Raw genomic sequence first — 21,690 nt, forward strand, 5'->3', positions numbered from 1 at the left:
CTTTATTACGTGTTCGAATATGTCCCAAGCATATTTGAACTAGTAACAAGTGTGTACATCTATAAGTTATACCCAGTTTCTGTCAATCCAACTTCACTTCCAAGACGTGAACCGAGACAAACGTACAAAAAAAAAAAAGGTAAATTTTCAGATTAACACCCGCACGATTTTCACTAGGGTGTTAGGGTGGGAATTCCGTCCCTAACCCTAACACCCAGGTGAAAATCGTGCGGGTATTAATCTGAAAATTTACCTAAAAGCAAAAACAAATATGCACCATATAAAGGTATAGAATCGAGCACCGGATGATATTTAAGAAAGCTCTTAACCATTTGGCAATTATAAAGCTACGTTATAAGATACACGAGCGAATATTGACGTAAGATGAGAAAATCCTGAAGCGAAGTTATCTCCTCTTGGGAGTTATAACGAAGCTGTGAATTTGTTGTGACCAGCTGAGGTAAAGGGATTTTTGATGTTTATTTCATAATTGTTCTTAGTAAACAGTTGTATATTTTGTTGACACACCTTTTATAAAGTTAGCCCTTGTATAATATCCATGGTACCACGTAGAAATATTGTTCCATGCACGGAATTTCGAACTATCGTTATTTTAATTAATGACGAAATCTGACAAACTTGTTTTGTTTCGAAAGAACTTTGGAATCCAATATTGGAGAATATCTTTTATAAGGAAAGTCAAAAAGAAATATTAAAACAGTCGAAGCTTGAGCCAAGGTATTTGTTGAAACATTTTTTTATGTTTCTGTTTTATGTAAATATAATTAGTTTCTTGTTTACTGCCATCGTCCGATGTTATTTATATCCTGTAGACGTAGACACGCTGTTGTTTAGTCCCAAAGTCAACATTACTTGAATAGACCCATGATTAAAGACGTTCCAATTACGACCATCTCGTCTAAGACTACTGACTAATGTGTCTTTCTCGTTTTTTAAGACAATAAGGTGAGCTGAAGGAACTTGGCTGCTATTTCTAGCATGTTGAACGTCTGCCTAGAGGATATTACTTGATGCGATCGTACACACATTGTTCCAGTTATTGTTGTTACTGTTTAAACCGAGGGTAGACTTGATCAAGCGGATATCTATAATCAAAAGCATTCCAGCCATGACCATCCACATCTGTTTTCTGCGGACAGCGAACTACATTATCGAATATATTCTTTCATTGTTTAAGACAGTGTAGTTTGAGAAGAGGTTGGCTGCTATTTCTTTCCAACAGATCTAATCACAGTCTCACTTGTCGCCAAATTGCTTCAATGAGCCTAGTTAATTAATATAACTGGTTTCCAGCTTCAACTTAATCAACAATAACAATGTTTCTTTTATTATCGCATCTTGTTAAAGTTGTTTTGACCAATAATACTAATTTAGTATTTTACATGAAGCTTATAGAAGCCTCCACGACATTAATCTCATTTCTGTGAAATTGCTAAACGAAGCTCGTGAGGTGCTTTTAAATGATTTCGACATAATTCTTTACTTAGCCGTAATTAAGTGATTGTTAAGCTCTGGCGCAAGAGCTTAGCAGTTATTTATAACCAGTGGATTAAACCACATCAATAGTTGTTGTTGTTATTATTATTATTATTATTGTTGTTATTATTATCCACCCGTATGCCTATACCTAATTAGTGTTAACTTTATCAACAACATTATCATGCTTCCCTTCAATCAAACCCTTATGTTGAAAAAAAAAAAAAAGAGGGGGCAAGGTCACATTAGATAATTTCGTTGTTGACCATGTGTAGTTTGACCGACATGTGAAGTGGAAGACACTGGATGGTCAAAGCTGAAATACCATTATCTATAAGGTCTTCTTCGACCAAGGTTAACAGGCAGAACCGAAACAACAGCAACAGCGTATAAACACGTGTTTAATGTTTTTATTTTGTCGTCCGCGTAATGCCTGCGTCTAGAGCTGTCTTAGCACTGCTATAGGCTCCCTGGCAAATCAATGCATTGGGCGCTACAATATCTATTTATTGACTTACATAGATTATAATTATGCCCTTAAGTCTATGAGACCACCCGAGCAATTGTCCTGTCTACACATACCCTAAGATGATATTCTGTATTAACATTTATACATTATTCAATCTTTTTAGAATAAAACTCGCTTGAAATCGCAGTATTAAAGAATTGCCTTCGCTAAATGTATTCGTAGGTTATATCCTATGCAGTGGTTAATTGAGTTACATCTGATTTGAGGAGGCCTAATTAAAACTTTTGCTTTAGTTTGAAAATAGTGTTTTACCGGTCTACAAAATATTTCCCAAACTATTACTCAGAGATGATTAATTCATTGTTGTAAAATGTGAGCAGTCTTTACGTGTTTGGCATCAAATTTTAAAGAATTACAGGGAAGTAAGTACACAACTAAATGAATAAAGGAGTGTTTTTCTCGTTAGGCAATTAATGACAATCTTTTAGCAATCTTGTTATTTTGTTCTCTTTGGTTTACTTAGCTGTCGGCAGGGCCGGATTAAGACCTGTAGAGGCCCTAAGCAGTTAAAAGATTTTGGTGACCCCCGTATATATATAATTCAGTATATAAACGGTAAATATTTCGTGTTTATTTTTTGTATACTTTTTACTTGAAACATTTTCTCCCACTGTTTTTAATTGTTAAGTCCATGAACACTTCGAAATATTTTCGATCATAGGCGCAGGAGTGGCTGTCTGGTAAGTTGCTTGCTTACCAACCACATGATTCTAGGTTCAGTCCCACTGTGTGGCACCTTGGGCAAGTGTCTTCTACTATATCCTCGAGCCGACCAAAGCCTTGTGAGTGGATTTGGTAGACGGAAACTGAAAGAAGCCCGTCGTATGTGTGTGTGTGAATATGTTTGTGTGTCTGTGTTTGTCCCCCCAACATCGCTTGACAATCGATGCTGGTGTGTTTACGTCCCCGTAACTTAGCCGTTCAGCAAAACAGACCGATAGAATAAGTACTAAGCTTACAAAGAATAAGTCCTGGTGTTGATTTGCTTGACTAAAGGCGGTGCCCCAGCATGGCCACAGTCAAATGGCTGAAACAAGTAAAGGAATACAAAAATATAAACCACTGCAGGCGGAAGTAAAGAATACGCACACCACCCTTTTCGACTTAACCCTAACTCTAACCCCTAATCCTAACCACTGGGTGTGCGTATCCTTTACCTTCGCCCCCACTGCGAATATATTTTAGCAAGTTTAAAATGATTTCTTTTGTCCTGTAAACCATTTACCATTCCTGTGGTGCCACCCTTCTCTTGATGCCCTAAGCACTTGCTTATTTTGCTTAATGACTGACACTACTTGTTTTGCTTAATGATTGACAGTGCTTGTCTAAGTTTAATCAAAAATGTAATACCTGCTTAAGATAGATATAATGAGATGATCATATCTGCTGACTGGTTCAATCTCTATGCAAGTAGTTGACATTTCTTTACCTCAATGTAGAAATATTACCATTAAAGATTAGTCAGATGAAATTGTTGATCCCCACCCTAACAACAACAACAACTGTGTGGCGGTGCAAAACTTAACTCGAAAGTAAAAAAAAAAAATTCATCTGTAATCACCATCATCATCATTATTCAATGTATACATTTCTATGCTTGCATGGGTCCGACAGAATTTGTCAAAGCAGATTTTCTACAGCCTGATGCCCTTTTTGTGGTCAACCCTCGCCTGTTTCCAAATAAGGTAATATTTGTCCATCAGCAGACATGCTTTTCATGGAAGATTGGAAATGAACAACTTCACTTGTATGATGGTGATGTACATTTATGACCATCATGTGATGTCAAGAGAAGGATACACACAAATACACACATGTATTCATATGATGGGCTCCTTTCAGTTTCCATCTACCAAATCCACTCACAAGGCTTTTGTTGACTTGAGGCTATAGTAGAAGACATTTGCCCAAAGTGCCATGCAATAGGATTGAACCTCTGACCACATGGTGGGAAAGCAAGCTTCTTAACCGTGCAGCCATGTCTCATCCTTATCATCACTGTTCAAAAATCATAACATATTGTTAGGAAGAATACGTGAGTTCTGATACTATATAGATTTAATCACTACTGGATATGTCAGCTGCAAAAGCAGTTGTCGTTTAGACCCCAGTTTAGGCTTGATCTGAGATATTGTTTATCTCACACAAGTGAAGTGCATAGCCAGCCAAATGGTTTGGATGTTGAGCTCACAATCATAAATTTATGGGTTTAATTCCTGAACTGGACAGTGTGTTACATTCTTGACTAAGGGCTACATTTCACATTCCTTTAATCTACTCCACTGAAATGAGTATTGGTGAAGCCCTCTCTTGTTTTAGCTATCACATCCTTTACTAAGTCCTGGGTAGGTCGGTCAAGAAGGTTTATATAACCAGCTGGAGACGATGTCTCCTGGGGCTAAATTGCAGCAACATTCATCCTAAACCAGGACTCCAAAGTACTGTCGGTGAATATCTCTCATTGTGAGATTTAAAAATAGTAATTTTCTATTTGTTGTTTGTTCCTTCTTGAGCCATGCCTGGCTCATAAGGGCCGGTGTCATTGGCGTATAGGTTCCCCACCTGAATGGGACCCTGGTCTGTCACAGGTGAGCTGCAAGATGCAGGAGGAAAGAGTGAGAGAAAGTTGTGTCAAAAGAGTCAGCAGAGGTATGCCATTACCTTCTGCCAGAGCCACGTTGAGCTTAGGTGTTTCGCTCATAAACACACACATCGCCCGGTCTGAGATTCGAACCTGCGATCAGTCAACCATAATTCCGCTGCTCTAACCACTAGGCCACGTGCCTCCACCAACCACTTAGGAACCTAAGATAATGAGCAAAAGCATGCTACATGTTACATAGTCACATTTGCTTGCAAGTGCCAGCTGAAGTTTAGTTTATATCTGTGACTACATTATTGGCTGGTTATGTTTGAACTTTCTGTTATATGTGTGTGTGTGTGTGTGTCTGTCTGTCTGTGTTTGTCACCTTCCCTGTTACTTCTGCTTGACAACTGGTGTTGGTTTGTTCACATCCCCATAACTTAAGATGTTCAGCAAAAGAGACCGATAGGATAAGTAACAGTCTTAAAAAAAAAAAAAGACTCGTAAGTACTGGTTTGGATTTATTCAACTGAAACCCTTCAAGGTGGTGCCCCAGCATGGTTGCAGTCCAATGACTAGAACAAGTAAAAGATAAAAGAGGTCCAAAATACAATATCAAAGTAAGAAGTCCAATCTAAGGACAATTACAGCCATAAACTTATATCCTGCTCTGATCACTATGATGTATTGTTTGGCAAATCACATTACATTGTTGCCTCTGTCCACCTAGCTGATAGCAGTTCTCACTCCCTTTTCATAATTAAGTGATGAGTTGTAAGAAGAGCAGCTGATTGTGAAAAGGTTTCTGTGCAGAATTTATCAATGTAAGTATAATGGTAGTTAGTTAAGGAAGTAAAAAAAATAGGTGCGAAATGGAGAGTTGTGTCAGCCAGAAATTCTCTAAGGTATGTAATCTGTAATTAGAAGTATGGGTGTGTTAATGGCTATTAAGTGGGTAGTTTATACTTTTAAATGTAGTTAGGAGGAATTATATACTCTCTGTTTTAACAACTTCCAGAACTGCTATTTCTGTTTCACAATGTGTGGCAGTAGTAGAGGCAAATTTATGAGGCTTCAGAAAGATGGTTGACAGAGATATAATTACTACAAGAAGTTTTTAATGGTCCTGTTGGGATATAGCAAGACAGATAGGCAGGCAGACAAGTGAGATATTTAATGGTCCTGTTGGGATACAGGAAGACTGATAGGTAGATAAACAGTGGAATAGACAAGAAATGAACCAGACACGAAATTACTATAATTATATGTGGCATAAATGAATTTATTATCTGTAACACACCTCTTGGACATGGATGTCCGAGAAGTTTTTCTTTTCTCTTTTTTTCTATGTAGAAGGAAAATGACAAAAAGAATTCTTTCTGCTATGGACACAAGGCCTGAAATTTTGTGGGGAGGGGCAAGTTAATTACATTCATCCTAGTGCTTGACTGATACTTATTTTATTAGACCTAGAAGGATTAAAGTTGGAGTCAACGTCAGTGACATTTGAACTCACAATGTAGAAAGATGGAAGAAATGCTACCAAACATTTGTCTGGTAATGATTCTGTTAGTTCGTTGCCTTAGTAACAAAAAAGGAATGGTTGTGAATACAGTTCAGGCCTTCTCTCCTCCACCTACATCAAATAATGTTCAGAAATTTCAGCCTGCTTGGTCTCTTCAGAGGCAGATGTCCGGTAGTAGCTAACAGCCAAATCTCACTGTCAACGATATAAAATTTCAATGTCTCTTCAGGCACTCTGAGCTTATCAAAATCACATGATCTGGCAGTTCTGATACCCATAGTAGATCATTTTTGTCTGCTAACAATATAAATACGAGTGCTTTTATGCACCATACATCCATATGAGAGGTCTTCTGAAGGTAAATAATGCAGTATTTGGTGTTCTAACAAAACATTCATGTTAAACTGGACATAAAGATTGCCTTTTGATATTAGCACTGCTTTTGTCACTATTAATTGTCTTTTGATAAGCCTGCTGGCTATTTGCAACATCAATGCCTAAAAAGACATTGAAATTCTATATATCTTTGACAGTGAGATTCAGCTGTTATGTTAACTACTTAGGAGTCTGTCATTGTGGGGACTGTGCAGGTCAAAATCATGTGATCTGGTAGTTCTGGCGCCCTTAGCAGATGATTCTCATCTGCCAGTGATGTAAATATGAGTGCTTTTATGCACCATGCATCCATATGAGATGTCCTCTCAAGGTAAATGATGCAGTATTCTGTTTTTTAACAAAACATCCATGTTAGGTTTGACATAAAGATTGCCTTTTAATGTTGAGAGAATTTTAATTGAATGTTGTGAAGGTAGAGAAATGAACTACATCCATGAGACTTATACTGAAGCTGGAATGTTGTATCTACAAGTGCTAATTTCTATTTAGTATAATCAAATGGGAGCCACTACATCACTGCTCAACCTGCTAGAAACAGTAACTAAAATCTCCCTCAACTCACAACTGTCTTCAAAAATGTGATGGGCACTAGTATCAGGATAAGACTAATGGTGTTTAAATCTTAGAATTACACTTGCTGACCTAAAAATGTTTTGACACAATTTCATGTCATTTGACAGACAGTGTGAATACTAGCTGTGACTAAACGACATGTGATATGTATAAGAGATATACAAGTCACGAATGAGAATGTTGAAAATAAGATTAAGATCAGCAGTGAACTTAATGTATAGATCGATATTAATCAAAGTTTTGTCTCAGTTCTGTTTGAAGCAAACTGAAAGACGGTCTGCACTAAATGAAGATAAAAACATATGTAGGTTTATATAGAGTAAATATAAATGCCTGTACAGCTGTGTGGTTGAGAAATTCACTTCCCAACTACACAGAAAACACACAGATAATCTTACTGTGGTATGACGTCACCGGCTGGGCAGCTGACCGCTGAACCGAACGTGGTGTTGACCGGAACTGGGAGCTGACATACCGTATTTTAACGTGTATAAGGAACCCTTTTTTGTTAAACATTAGGTTAAAAAAATATGGGAGTTTCTTATACATGGATAGTATAATCCCTTACGAATCCTTTTTTTCCAAATTTTAAGCCCCCAAAATTAGTGGGGTTCCTTATACACGTTAAAATCCGGTACTTTTTAACTGTTGTAAATCTAATCATATCACAAACTGACATTCTAATAACAAACTTCAGAAATTACAGCTACATTAAACGGCAACATTGTCAGAAAATGGCTTTTAGGAACTTAGTGTACGCCAAATTACGAAGGCACACATCGTAAAGGTCTTATTTCTGTCAGTTGAAAAGTTGGCGAATGCTGACCATTTGAGTACCACCATCACCCTTTTTCTATCATTGGTGAGCAGAGATGTTAGACTATCAGACTAAATACCTACCGCATTTAGTTGAGGCTCTTTACATTTTAAGTTCAAATCCAGTCGAGGTCAAGTTCGCTTTTGGATGTTCCGAAATTGTTAAAATAAGTACCAATCCAATATTTGGATCGATTTAATACTGTTATAAAACACTCGAGATGTGAATGGAAATATAAAATTATAACAGAAAACTAAAGCATTTCTGCTTTTGCGATGAAAGACCAAACGTTTCATCCTTTAATGAGCAAAAATAAAAATTTCTTATTATTCTGTTATTATGTGTTCTGTTACGAAAATATTATAATTCGTTTAGGTGAAAGTTTTACACTTCAGGACAATATTTTTTCATAGGCTCGGGTGCAGGGGACGCAAGCACACCTTGTAATTTTTTTTGTGGGGTGGGGTGTCAATGAAAACGCTTTGAACATCCTCCTGAAAAACTGGGGTTAAAATAATAATTGCACCCCCTAAGCAAATTTCGTTCCCGTTCTTAAGATTTTTTAAAAAATACATTAATCCGAATGCAGAGATATTAAAAGATATTCACAAGGGAGAGAACTGTTAAATAACTCCTCGTATTTTAGTGTTCATAAATGTGGCTGTGTGAGTTTGTGTAGATTTTAATCTTTTTAATTTTGTGGTACACTGGAAGTTGGACAAAAGAGTTATTTGCACATTTCACATGTAAAGTTATAAAAAAAAAATCTGTTTTCGATTCTAAAATTTAACAAAAAAAAATTATCTTCAGGCTTTTTAATTTCAATCTTTTAATATGCATATATTAACATTTTGTACTATATTTTCTTTTGTACAAATGATCTAATTTTGCTATAAATTATGCATCTTTTAATTTTTTTTAACCATACACATAAACTATCACATTGATTTATTGCATGGATTTCACTGAACAAATATATTTATTCTAAACTGTATGAGTCACCCATGAGACATGTTAATAACTGATAAAACATCCATTAAACTTCCATTTATGGATTTTTTTTTTCTACAGAATATATAAGCCCTAATGGCTTGTTTTTCACAAAAATTACTTTATGGAGGGTAGCATTCCAATGATGGACATGACAGTGACTTGCACCTTTCTGATACCTGTGTTCTGTATATTTCTTCAGATTTGAATAATGTGGTTTGAACCACAGTAAAGAGAAACTCCATCAGCATTGGGAGTCACTGGTGACTCCCAATGGTAGATTAAGAATATAGCATAGATTACTGGTGACTCCTATAATATATTAAGTATATAGCATGGGGATAGCATCATTGGTAACCCTCAGGACAAGAAAAATGTTAATATATGCATATCAAAAGATTGACATTAAAATACCTGAAGATTTTTTTTTTTTTTTGCTAAATTTTAGATTTGAAGACCATATGCACAGGAGTGGCTGTGTTGTAAGTAGCTTGCTTACCAACCACATGGTTCCAGGTTCAGTCCCACTGTGTAGCACCTTGGGCAAGTGTCTTCTGCTACAGCCTCAGGCCGACCAAATCCTTGTGAGTGGATTTGGTACACGGAAAATGAAAGAAGCCCGTCGTGTATATATATATGCGTGTGTGTGTTTGTGTTTGTTCCCCCCAGTATCACTTCACAACTGATGCTGGTGTGCTTATGTCCCCATAACTTAGCGGTTTGGCAAAAGAGACTGATAGAATAAGTACTAGGCTTACAAAAAATAATTCCCGTGGTTGATTTGCTAAACTAAAGGCGATACTCCAGCATGGCCACAGTGAAATGACTGAAACAAGTAGAGAAATAATCTTTTTATGTTTTATTCTGTGTACAATGCAGGCTTTTACTTGCCAACCACATGGTTTTGTGTGGCACCCTGAACAAATTTTTTCTATTATAGACCTGGGCCAAACAAAGCCTTGTTTTGTGGATTTGCTAGATGATGGAAACTGAAAGAAGCCTGTCATGTGTATGAGTGTAAATATTTATGCATGCATGCATGTATCTATCCATCCATATTATTAACCATTTTTAATATTTCTTTTAATTTTTTCTGCAGATTCTCAGAAATATATATATATATATATAAACAAACAACTCCAAAACACACAAACAAAAGATATGGCTATAAAAAACTTTTTACCTTATGTGTTATTTTTATTAAAAGTTGTTACTGCAAATGTGGGTAAGTACTCTTTTCTTTTCATTTTCTATTATGAGAACAGTTTCTCTCATTCCCGTTTTCTTGGTCTCTGTTGTGTAAACATATACCAACATTTGAACATAGCTGTATTTTATGTTTGTCTATCTCTCCTCTGTGTGTGTGTGTGTGTGTGTGTGTGTGCAAGGAGTATGTGGTAAACCTACTTTACAAACAGTTTATATACATTGCTCAAATGAAAACATATCTTCATTCACAATCTTTATATAAAAAGTATTTTATTGATTATATTTCACTGGTGAACAGTGTCAGGTATAGGACTAATTTCTTAGAATTTCCTGTCACATTTGTCTTCATTCGTAAATTTAAACGTGTAACAACTAAATATTTGGCTGGTTGACAGAAGAACAAAAATCCGTGTGAAGTCCAAATACAAAAGTATTTACCATCAACAAAAATATGCTGTCATTTCAATGAATGACAAAAAAGAAGTAATTTACATGAAGTGAATCAGTTTGTGTTTGTCTGTGAGAAATGTGTGCATCAGCAATGATTGTGGATTGTTAAAGTTGATGAATTTTGTAGCCAAAGTTGACTGATGTAAGTTGCCTCTTTTATAAGATGACTAGCTTTGTCATAACCACTGATCAGTTACCAACCATATATACTTAATGGTTTGTGACAGAAAAGGAGCACCAAAGACAGAATCATTAATGACATTCCAATTTGTTATTTACAACAACTGGTATTCTAACGAGTTAAGCATCTACTGGTTCTGTTGTATCTTTGTTGGTCAGCCCCACTACTGATGCAAACTAGTTCTTAATGTGTTCACCAAAGACTTGAATGGTTAGCTGTTTGCAATTTTCATCGATCCCTGACAAAATCCTGTTTGGGTGTTGACACTTGCTCTCACATTTGAATAAAGTGATTCAAGATCAATTCCAAGGTAGTGAGTTGATGTTTGGGAATCTGCTAATATTCCTGCTACAAACCCAACAAGAATTCATAAATAATAGAAATAATATAATTTTATTTGTTGATATCTACTGAATTTGTTAAATCTGATGATTCAAGTAATTATTTCTTTTTTTTCTCTCTCTTTTCCTTCCAGAAACTAACGAAAGACCATCATTTTTCTCAATGCCGACATATCCTTTTATTGCTGTTGTTTCTATTATAAGTTTAGCCATCACATCTTGGGTGGGAATCTTTCTCTGCACAGACTGTTACAATGCTGAGGTTGACAGTATGAATCATCCAGCTTGTAAGACCCAGAAAACAAGCCATCCAACACCAGAAGCAAATCCACTTGCTATGCATTATGGCGTTTCTCAACCAACATTTCCAGTGTCACAACCATATCCAACAGCACCACAAAATGTCAACTACTTTCCTGCACCATCTGCACCTTCTCTAGAACCTGCGGCCGCTTTATACTTTTCACCACAGAGGTATGGTGCAATGAAAGGTTATGACACCAATGTCTACTAACAAAACCTCTTTGAAACATTGAACCTCATTATCATTTGGTTTATTGCTCAAATTTTGTCAAATAGTTCCTTAATATTTATAGAAACATTATTAACAAGGGCTTTCAAACATTTGTTTAAATGTTAACCTTTATTGTTCATCAGCTTTTAATGTAATGTTTGTCTGTGTTAGAATGGTTTTCAGAGCAAATTCATTTAAATAATATAAACATTATTCATGTGTGTGTGTGAGAGACCCCCTGTTGTAGCCATGTAGGATTTCAGCAGGTCTGGACAACTCTTCTTGAAATCCATGTAAATATAAATATTATGTTTTTTTTTTTGTTTTTCATTTTTTGCTTATTAAACAGATTATGGTAGATCCAGTTTAAAAACTGATGACTACCCCTTTGGTTGATATTCTAATTAAATTTATATAACACACACAAACATACACACACAGTTATTACACTTCTGCCAGCTTAAACATTCCCTCTGACCTAACCATCCTATTGTATATATATATCTGTGTGTGTGTGTGTGTGTGTGTGTGTGTGTGTGTGTGTGTGTATACACACACACTTAATAATATATATAATGCATATTTGTTTTTCTAGTTATTGTGTAGTTTACCTTTGTTATGTCTTACTTTATTGAACAAATTTAATATAACATTCTTATGTCTATCGTTATTCACTGTCCACCATCTTGACCTTGTCTACTGGTGTGGAAGCCATGTAACATATTCATCTTAAAAAGTAAAAGGAAGCATTAAATATTGTAGTCCTAGATACATCATCATCATCATCATCATCATCGTTTAACGTCCGCTTTCCATGCTAGCATGGGTTGGACGATTTGACTGAGGACTGGTGAAACCGGATGGCAACACCAGGCTCAGAAAAGAAAATGGGATGGTCAAGGCTGGAAAATCTGCTCAATCAGTGCTGATTGAGGTTGAATAACAACAACAACAATCTTATTGCATTGTCACTGTTTAACAATGTTTTGTTTGCATTTAAGTTTATATTTTAATATACTTGATCATGTTTTACATTTTGCCTGCCAAGCTCATTTTGTACTATACTTCCTTTTGTACAAATGATTTAATTTTGCTATAAATTATGCATCTTTTAATTTTTTTTAACCATACACATAAACTACCACATTGATTTATTGCATGGATATCACTGAACAAATATATTTATTCTGAACTGCATGAGTCACCCGTGAGACACATGTTAAATGCTAAAACATCCATTATACTTCCATTTATGGATTTTTTTTTTCTACAGAATATATAAGCCCTAATGGCTTGTTTTTCACAAAAATTACTTTATGGAGGGTAGCATTCCAATGATGGACATGACAGTGACTTGCACCCTTCTGATACCTGTGTTCTGTACATTTCTTCAGATTTGAATAATGTGGTTTGAACCACAGTAAAGAGAAACTCCAATGGTAGATTAAGAATATAGCATAGATCACTAGTGACTCCTATAATATATTAAGTATATAGCATGGGGATAGGGTCATTGGACAAGAAAACCCTCAGGACAAGAAAAATGTTAATGTATGCATATTAAAAGATTGAAATTAAAAAGCCTGAAAATAAACATGTGGGTTAGTGATAAGGTCTGCAAAATCCTAATAGTATGGTATTCAAACAAGAAGAGAGTTGGCAGGAATTTATTACTGTGGAGGAAGTAGAAAATATTTTGACAAGAAAATCTGATGAAAGACTAAAACTAGGTGATCTAAATGCATTGCAGTATTTTGCAGTGTGACCAACCATTAGAACTGTACAAATATGGATGTAAAGGACAAAAATAGTAAATGATGTACATAAGTTACCTTTTATTTATTACACGCTACCCGAAAGACAGGCATCTACTGGTTTAATATGATATATATACCTATGTATATTGACATACGTCATGTGATGACAAAAGAGATTGACCTGAATATCATTGGGAATGGAGGAATATATTTATTAAATGATGCAGGTATAGAGACTTACATTTAGAACTTTAAGTTTCTGTGTCAAGAATTCTATGATTACTGTATGTCTTTAGCTGTTGGAAGAGCCTGTATGATATATAATAATTGGTCCAATAAACCAATGAAAAATGATACATAAATAAAACTTAACTTGATTGCATGAGAGCCACTACAAGACAATGGCTTGCTTGGATAGCTTTTAGGAAAGTAATAAACTTCTCCTTATCTTTATATAACAATATATATATATATATATATATAATGCTGTCATTATATACATATATTTTATATTGACAATAGATTATTTATCTACACACACACACATATATATATATATATATATATATATATATATAATGTATGATGTTCTCTTTTATTTTCTACTTGCCACCATTACTAAACCTAAGTGGTACAATAATTCAGTCTGGTTAAACAGCACATGTTTACTTCCTGAAGTTTGTAAACACCACATTTATTAATTGCCACATTCATAAGAAACAAGGTTTGAGTGAAATATCTTGTAGAAGAAATGTTTTGGAATTATTCAAAGTTCTTTTGGGTCACACATGTCAAATGTGAATGAAAAACATTATTGAAATTAAAAAAAAGGAATTAACATACATGATGAGTAATCTGGTGGAATCGAGATATAGTCAACTAATGCCTTGTTCAGCTGGAATGCAGCTGGTATATTAAGACTAGCTAAAACAAAAGTAGATTTTATTTAATTTCATTAGTTCTTGAGAAAGAGGAAGCTTTGAGTTCTGCTTATATATAGCTGGTGCATGGCTGAGAATTCTTGCTGCTTTCTGATTGGTCCAAATAAACCGGTGAAAAATGATGAGTGAATAAGACTCAACTTGACTGCATGAGAGTCGCTAAAAGACTATGGATTGTTTGGATGGCTTTTATGAAAATAATAAACTTCTGCTCAGTTTTTTTTTTATTTAATTTGATTAATGTTAGCAGTGGAGCTAGAACTAATATAAGGGTTCAGTAAAATAGGGGATAGAAAAATTTTGAGGGGACTGTTACTTCTGTCAGCAGTAAAGGGTTTCTCTTTCGTTAGAAAATTAAATGATTCTCTTTCTGTGTGAGTTAGACATAAGAAGTGTGAGGCTGTTGTCTGTAAAACGCTGATAGTAGTGAATATAAAGGATGAAATCAAGTGTGGTGTACAAGATGTTGGTGTTTGAGAAAGGCAAGGAAGTTGACATGGCGTCAAAGTCATTGGATTGCATTTGTAGGAAAGACAGTTTCACTTATTGAAATATGCAGTATGAACGAATGATGAATGCTCAGTTAAAAACTATGTTGTAAGTCCACAATGGAAACAACACAGTCAAACAGAGACATTGAAAAGCCTGGAGAAGTGGATGGATCAAACTTGTTTGGGTTTCACAGGTGAAGCAACGCTGCCAGCTTTGAAAAAATCAAAACAACAAAATAAACATGATGATCATGAAATATAAAGCAAAATTATTTTTATATTTACTGGCACTGCTCCAGCATGGCCACAGCCTTCGGGCTGAAATGCATAAAAGAATAAGTGTTGCTTATATATAATTGTCAAACTTAATATTGTAATATATAGAAACTATTTATCTTTTTTTTTTTCTCCATTTTACAACCTCAACCTTAAATCAATCCTCTTAATGTTATCATCGTAGCATTTGTTGTTATCATTATATTTAGTTTATTCATTATGATTATGGTGAGGAAATTAAATCATCTTTTTCTAACTGATGTCCACATTTTTGTGTCCTATGAGTATATTTTGTGTTATCTGAAGCAAAAGTTTTAAAATTCCACTGAGTGATATTTATTAAAAAAAATTACTTTTTTTTTGTCATTGGACTTGAAAAGTTAATCTTACAGTTGCAAGTACAATGTGTTACTATAGCAATGAATCAAACTAATAATCTTATGGGTTTAACATAAATATTTTAACTTTTTCACAAAACAAAAATCATCTCAGTGGGTATTCTCTTATTTTTTATGACTATTTTTGTAAAAATGTTCAATGTTGTTATTATCTTTGATATTGTTTCCTTATAAAATAACTGCTGATGTTTTTACAAGAACTTTTCCTGCCACTATATGGAGTGAGAATGCATTTTAAAGTTGTAATATTTTCCTCAACACTGGGTAATTAATAAATGTTTTAATGCAATATACAAAATTATTGGAATTATGCCTGTTTATAGTGCATTACCCTGGTGCTTTTGTGTGTGTGTATGTATATATATATATATATATAAATATATATATATAATTTACTATCTGATTTGCTTGTACTGTTATTATTTGGATGTATTTATCATTTTTCTAAATAAATAACAAACAAAATGTGTTGTTGCTGGTTTCTTATCCGAATTCATTTTTTTCTCATTTGTTTTCTCAGATGACAGTTTTTAACCATGAGAGAAATAATCATCTCTTTATTATTTATTGTGAAATAACAAGTACAAAAAGTTCTGGTGAGAAAGACATCAGTCCAATGTTTCAAACAGGATCCTTTCTTCTCGTTGCAAACTAATTCATCCCATATTTTGGACCATTTGTACTTATTAATGTCCCAAAAAAGACCATCATTAGTTGTTTTTTCAATACATATGTCACAAGAAACTATCTTAAAATTTATGATTTTATTAAATATGAGTAATTACAGTGTTAGATTATTAGTCCACAGGTTTTTAGGTTCAAACTCTGTCTCTGCTTAACTGTTTGTTTTCTATATTGAGATCAAATTTCAAAAATAAAACTTCACACAACTGAAAATGTTTTAGTACCACAAATTCAGGAGCACAAGTGAAGAAAACAAAAATATTCACTTCACCAATCAGGTATCTTATACTCCTCAGTGCAACTTTTGTAAGATATCTATTGTAAGAGCAAAAACTACCTTCATGAATCACATAGGTTATAAGCCCTTCTACTTCCTAAACTGGAGCCAGATTTTCAGAATTCTATCTACCATTTCTTAACCAAGGTGAGTCCATAAGCACAACTCCTGTGAAAAAAAAGTTTTCACAACTGCAGTCTGTTTTCCATCAACTTTCACAATACACACATTTAACAGCTTATATGGTATACACCAATATTTAGATTGAATGTCTGACCTAATAAAGCCTATACTTTCCTAAACTTAATTAGCTAACATTTACCTTTTAAGCATAAGGTTCATAAATTTATATATATAAAAAAAAGAATAGCATTGAGCTATAGTTGTACTGAAACCCATAATAAAATTACATTATGTTACAACTGCTTCACTAATAACAATCCTTTAAATGGTAAATGTCTCAGTGTGATATTCTGTCTTAACCAATAGTGGTATAAAAAGTTGCATAGGCCTTACAGAGAATAAGTTCAAAGTAACGTATAACCAGCATGCCTTCTCATTGTGGCATGAAGAAAGAGCAACACAACACTTTCCAAGTATATTTGGAATTTGAAGTACAAATCACAAATGGTATTCATAAACTACTGCCTGGTCAATTACAGAATCCACAACTATGGTTTCAAATGTCCTTTCTATCCAAGAAACATCCCCACACAACCATTATCTCTAAATTCAAAACAAGAATTGACCTGTTCATGTCTGCACCAAAAGGTTGTACACCAAATATTCACATGACCAGATAATGTTACTCACCCCTGTAAGATCTTATCACATATATTCCTACACCTAACAAAAAATATATTTTAAAATTCTTGTTCACTTCTATTTTTTAATTTTTTCGCCTTCTTGTCTTTTAGTCTGCCATCTTTTCACACCCACTTTCTTCCTTACAGCTGTATTTTAGTCTGTTACCATTCCATACCCCCACTACTTACTCCTTAATACTGATATAATAGAGATGATACGCATGTTTTGCAGATCTAGTCAATTCACTAAAAATGCTCATACACACACATGTATGTTCATATCATACATACATTTACAGAGAAAGAAAATTAGAAGTGATGGTAGTAACTATATATACACATATAAGAATTTTATATTTTTAAGTAATGAGATGGAAAACTGCTTGAATCCTTTTACCTTGTTTTTTTAGTTCTCTCTCTCTCTATATATATATATATATATTACACATACACCAGTATTGTATATATAAGTGTATGTATGTACAATATATATTTATATATAGTATATGTATGAACAATATATATATATGTGTGTAGGGTGTGATAGTTGTCATATCCTATTTGGAACATGGATCATTTCTTAAGATGAATTTGCTTTGGTGTCTACCTCTAGACATGATCTCAGTCCTCTTGTTTTATTTGACAATGTGGCATTTTTCTGTGGTGCACAATCAATTATTTCTCATTTTATTGTTATGGTTATGCTGTTTTCTCTTAATTCTCATATGTACTTAGAGAAGGTCACTGCATTTTTTTTTCTAATCCAGAATGTGTGTTGTATCTATTTTTGAAAATTCCACTAGTAACACCATTTCTTTTTTCTTTTTCTGATTTGTCCATTTTATGACACTGCTCCATTATAGACCATTTGTAGGTAGCTTCATTGTAATGGATATCTTCTTGTGTTCCTTGGTATGTACAAGGAGACATCCATTTCTGCAAGGGATCAGAAAAACCTCTTTGCAAACAAGACAAAAATCCAATATGCAACAGATGGAGACAGCCACCAAGAACTCCTCAATAAATGCATTAAAAAAAAAAAAGCCCCCTCCCCCTCATATATACAATACAGCAAACAGAGAAGCAAAAAACTAGCAATGAAAGTGAAAATAGAAGGCAGAGCTGAATGCCTAAGAAAAAGACAAGCATATAAAGGACCACAAACTCAATATGACCAACCCCAAATGCAGACTAATAACCCCTTATATATATATATACACACACATATTCATACACGCACTATAAATATATATCATCATTTAATGTCCATTGTCCATGCTGACATTGGTTGGATGGTTTGACTAGGGCTTGTAAGCTGAGGGGCTGCACCAGACTCCCGTCTGATTTGACATGGTTTCTATGGCTGGGTGCCCTTCCTAACGCCAAACACTACAAGAGTGTAATGGGTGATTTTTACATGCCACAGCTATGATTTCATTTGGCTTGATAGGTCTTCTCAAGCACAACATATTGCCAAAGGTCTCGGTCATGTCATTGCCTCCATGAGGTTCAACGCTAGAAAGGTGCTTTTTACTTAACACCAACATTGTGGCCGTTGCCAGTACCGCCTGACTGGCTCCCGTAGGATTTTCGAGTGAGATCGTTGCCAGTGCCCCTGGACTGGCTTGTGCGGGTGGCACATAAAAGACACCATTTCGAGCGTGGCCGTTTTCGTGCAGGTGACACGTAAAAGCACCCACTACACTCTCTGAGTGGTTGGCGTTAGGAAGGGCATCCAGCTGTAGAAACTCTGCCAAATTAGATTGGAGCCTGGTGTTGCCATCCGGTTTCACCAGTCCTCAGTCAAATCGTCCAACCCATGCTAGCATGGAAAGCGGACGTTAAACGATGATGATGATGATATATATATATATAATTTTAACACACACATACATACAAGATTTTCACCACAAAATAATCCCTGAATCATAGCTGGCCAGGGTGTTGTGACCGAGCAGTTGATGATTTGAATCCCATCAGTAACTAAAGTACTTATCTTTTATTTATGAACCAAATAAATTACTAAGACAAAAATTTCTTAACAGTCCAGTCCACATCCATGAATCAAAAGCCCAATGATAACCAGGGAGGATTCTGTGGTTGAAAACGAGACGAGGGTTCCACAAAGCTGATTTTTTTATAGTGATCAAATATTTGTGCAGTACATTAGCTTGCTCACTCCATCAAATCGATATTGCACATACAGGTGCACGGTGTGCCATGTCAGATGTTGCAGTGAGCATATAGCAACATGAAATGTCTTGGCATGGTTTGACAGGAATTGACCAGGCACCATGTCTGTTTTAGCATGGTTTCTACAACTGGATGCCCTTCTTAATGCCAACCACTTTACAGTGTACTGGGTGTTTTTACATGGCACTGGTACAGGGAGTCCAGGACATTTACCCCTGAGAACAACAGATGATGATTTAAAACGTCTTAATATATTAGAGAGGGGGTAGTTGTCCTGATACAGGCGCTTTTCATGTGACACAATTACTGCATCTTTAAATAGCTCTTTTTTAGTGTGATGGTTTACACTCCTTAATTCAAATATCACGATACATATCTTTGCCTTGTCACTGAGGTATACCGTAAATCCTCGAGTATAATCTGCATTTTTCCCCCAAAATTTAAAGATCAAAATCCCTAGTGCGTACTATATACAAGGTTAAAAATGAAAAATATTTTCTAAGCAATGTCTAAGTCTCTATTTGCTGTCCGGCAATGTTTATTCAGACACATTTTGTGATGTCAGGCGCAAAAATACCTTAAGCCAAGCCTGAAAGCAATGAAGTCATGAAAGAATTATCCATAACTTGCAGTTAGCAAGGAACAAACGGAACAGTTATTTGATGCTGAAAGTGACATTGAATTTGAAGGATTTGAATAAATGTTTTTGCTTTTGCAACTGATAGTGATAAATATGTGAAAGGCAATTTACTTAATATTTATTTTTCACTGACGTTATTACTGTTATTTCTTTATTTTCAGCAAAGTGCACAAAAAAGCTACACGTTTGCATTAATAAAGGACGTTACCATATATATGTTTACAAACCAAGGACGTTATATAGACCACTTTGACTCAAGTTAAAGAAGGGGTGCGTATTATACACAAGGTTTAAGTCTTTCAGAGGTACAACCCCCTAAAAATCCCCTGCGTATTATACTCAAGGGCAGACTATACTCGAGGATTTATGGTATATTTTGAATATTTTAGTACTTTTAACCTCCATGCTGGTTCCTAAAGAGAAACAACATAATGCTGTAGCTTTCGTAGTTCGTCACATGATATTGGAATTCAATGCTCATCATCATCACTGCTTTAACCCCTACTTTTCCAAGCTTGCATGGTTCACATGGAATTTGTTGAGGCATTCCATGGAAAACTGAAAATGAATAACACTGCTTTTATGACATTCATTTACAACAATTGTATAGCATTACAAGTAAACTGCACACACACACACACACACATATATACATACATTTTCAACAGGTTTGTTTCACATTCCATTTTGTTTTCATCTCTTAAATCCACCTACAAGGCTTTGCATGGCCCAGGGCTAAAGTAGAAAATACCGAAGGTGCCATGCAGTGGGATTGAACCAGAAAATAAATTGGTTGGAAAGCAACTTCTTAACTACAAGGCCATGCCAACATTTGCTATTTTTTCTAAAACCGCTTTAACATTATACCAGCTGGATATCAAAGTATTAACTGCAAAAATGCAAACTCAAGAAATTAATCAATATACTGAAATAAGTTATGTAGCCACAAGTTTTTCATTGAAAACTACTTTATATTGTGATTTGATTGTACCTTTCTTTCATTGTAATTAGCATTTTTCTGCTTTCTTTGACCTACAGACTGAAGTTATGTAAATATTTGGATTGCTTGGCATTAAATGTACAAGACTGCAGACACGCACAAATATAGCGTCACCTTCTAGCACTTGTGCTGGTGGCACGTTTAGAAAATCATTTGAGTGAGGTCGTTGCCAGTGCCGCTGGACTGGCTCCTGTGCAGGTGGCACATAAAAAATAGCTTTTTGAGCGTGGCCGTTGCCAGTACCATGTGACTGGCCGTCGTGCCGGTGGCACGTAAAAGCACCCAGTACACTCTCGGAGTGGTTGGTGTTAGGAAGCGCTTCCAGCTGTAGAAACTCTGCCAGATTAGATTGGAGCCTGGTGTAGCCATCTGGCTTGCCAGTCCTCAGTCAAATCGTCCAACCCATGCTAGCATAGAAAGCGGATGTTAAACGATGATGATGATGATGATGATGATGATGATGATGATATATATATATATATATATATATATATATATATATATATGCAGATAAAACTTAGCCATGGAGAGACTCGTTAAGAATATCATTGTGAGAGCATATCAAAAACGAGATAATTAGAAAGCAGAGCAAAGTAAACTATGTGACACAGATAACAGCTG

At 35.1% G+C, this 21,690-nt stretch overlaps 1 protein-coding gene across 3 annotated transcripts; it reads left to right on the forward strand.

Moving 5' to 3' along the window:
* The first annotated feature begins 252 nt into the window (after nt 1–252).
* LOC106883618 (uncharacterized) lies at nt 253–14,570 on the forward strand. Of its 3 annotated transcripts, none has more exons than XM_052966887.2 (3): nt 253–738; nt 10,011–10,136; nt 11,227–14,570. In XM_052966887.2, exons 2-3 carry the CDS (start codon nt 10,073–10,075, stop codon nt 11,604–11,606), a joined length of 444 nt encoding a protein of 147 aa, XP_052822847.1. In that variant the 5' UTR covers nt 253–738; nt 10,011–10,072; the 3' UTR covers nt 11,607–14,570. The 3 variants fall into 3 exon arrangements, with proteins under 3 accessions (XP_052822847.1, XP_014790199.1, XP_089206410.1); XM_014934713.3 differs by having other exon boundaries at nt 255–460; XM_089350284.1 differs by lacking the exon at nt 253–738 and adding an exon at nt 2,450–2,581.
* Nucleotides 14,571–21,690: the final 7,120 nt, after the last annotated feature.

This window comes from Octopus bimaculoides, chromosome 4 (genome assembly GCF_046866305.1).
Source record: "Octopus bimaculoides isolate indiv1 chromosome 4, ASM4686630v1, whole genome shotgun sequence".
Classification (NCBI taxonomy): Eukaryota; Metazoa; Mollusca; class Cephalopoda; order Octopoda; family Octopodidae; genus Octopus; species Octopus bimaculoides.

Excerpts from the sequence above, each read along its gene's own strand:
- LOC106883618 (XM_052966887.2), top strand. The coding sequence starts at position 10,073 with ATGGCTATAAAAAACTTTTTACCTTATGTGTTATTTTTATTAAAAGTT. Across the intron at positions 10,137-11,226 it reads AGTTGTTACTGCAAATGTGG|AAACTAACGAAAGACCATCA; the intron begins GTAAGTACTCTT and ends TTTTCCTTCCAG.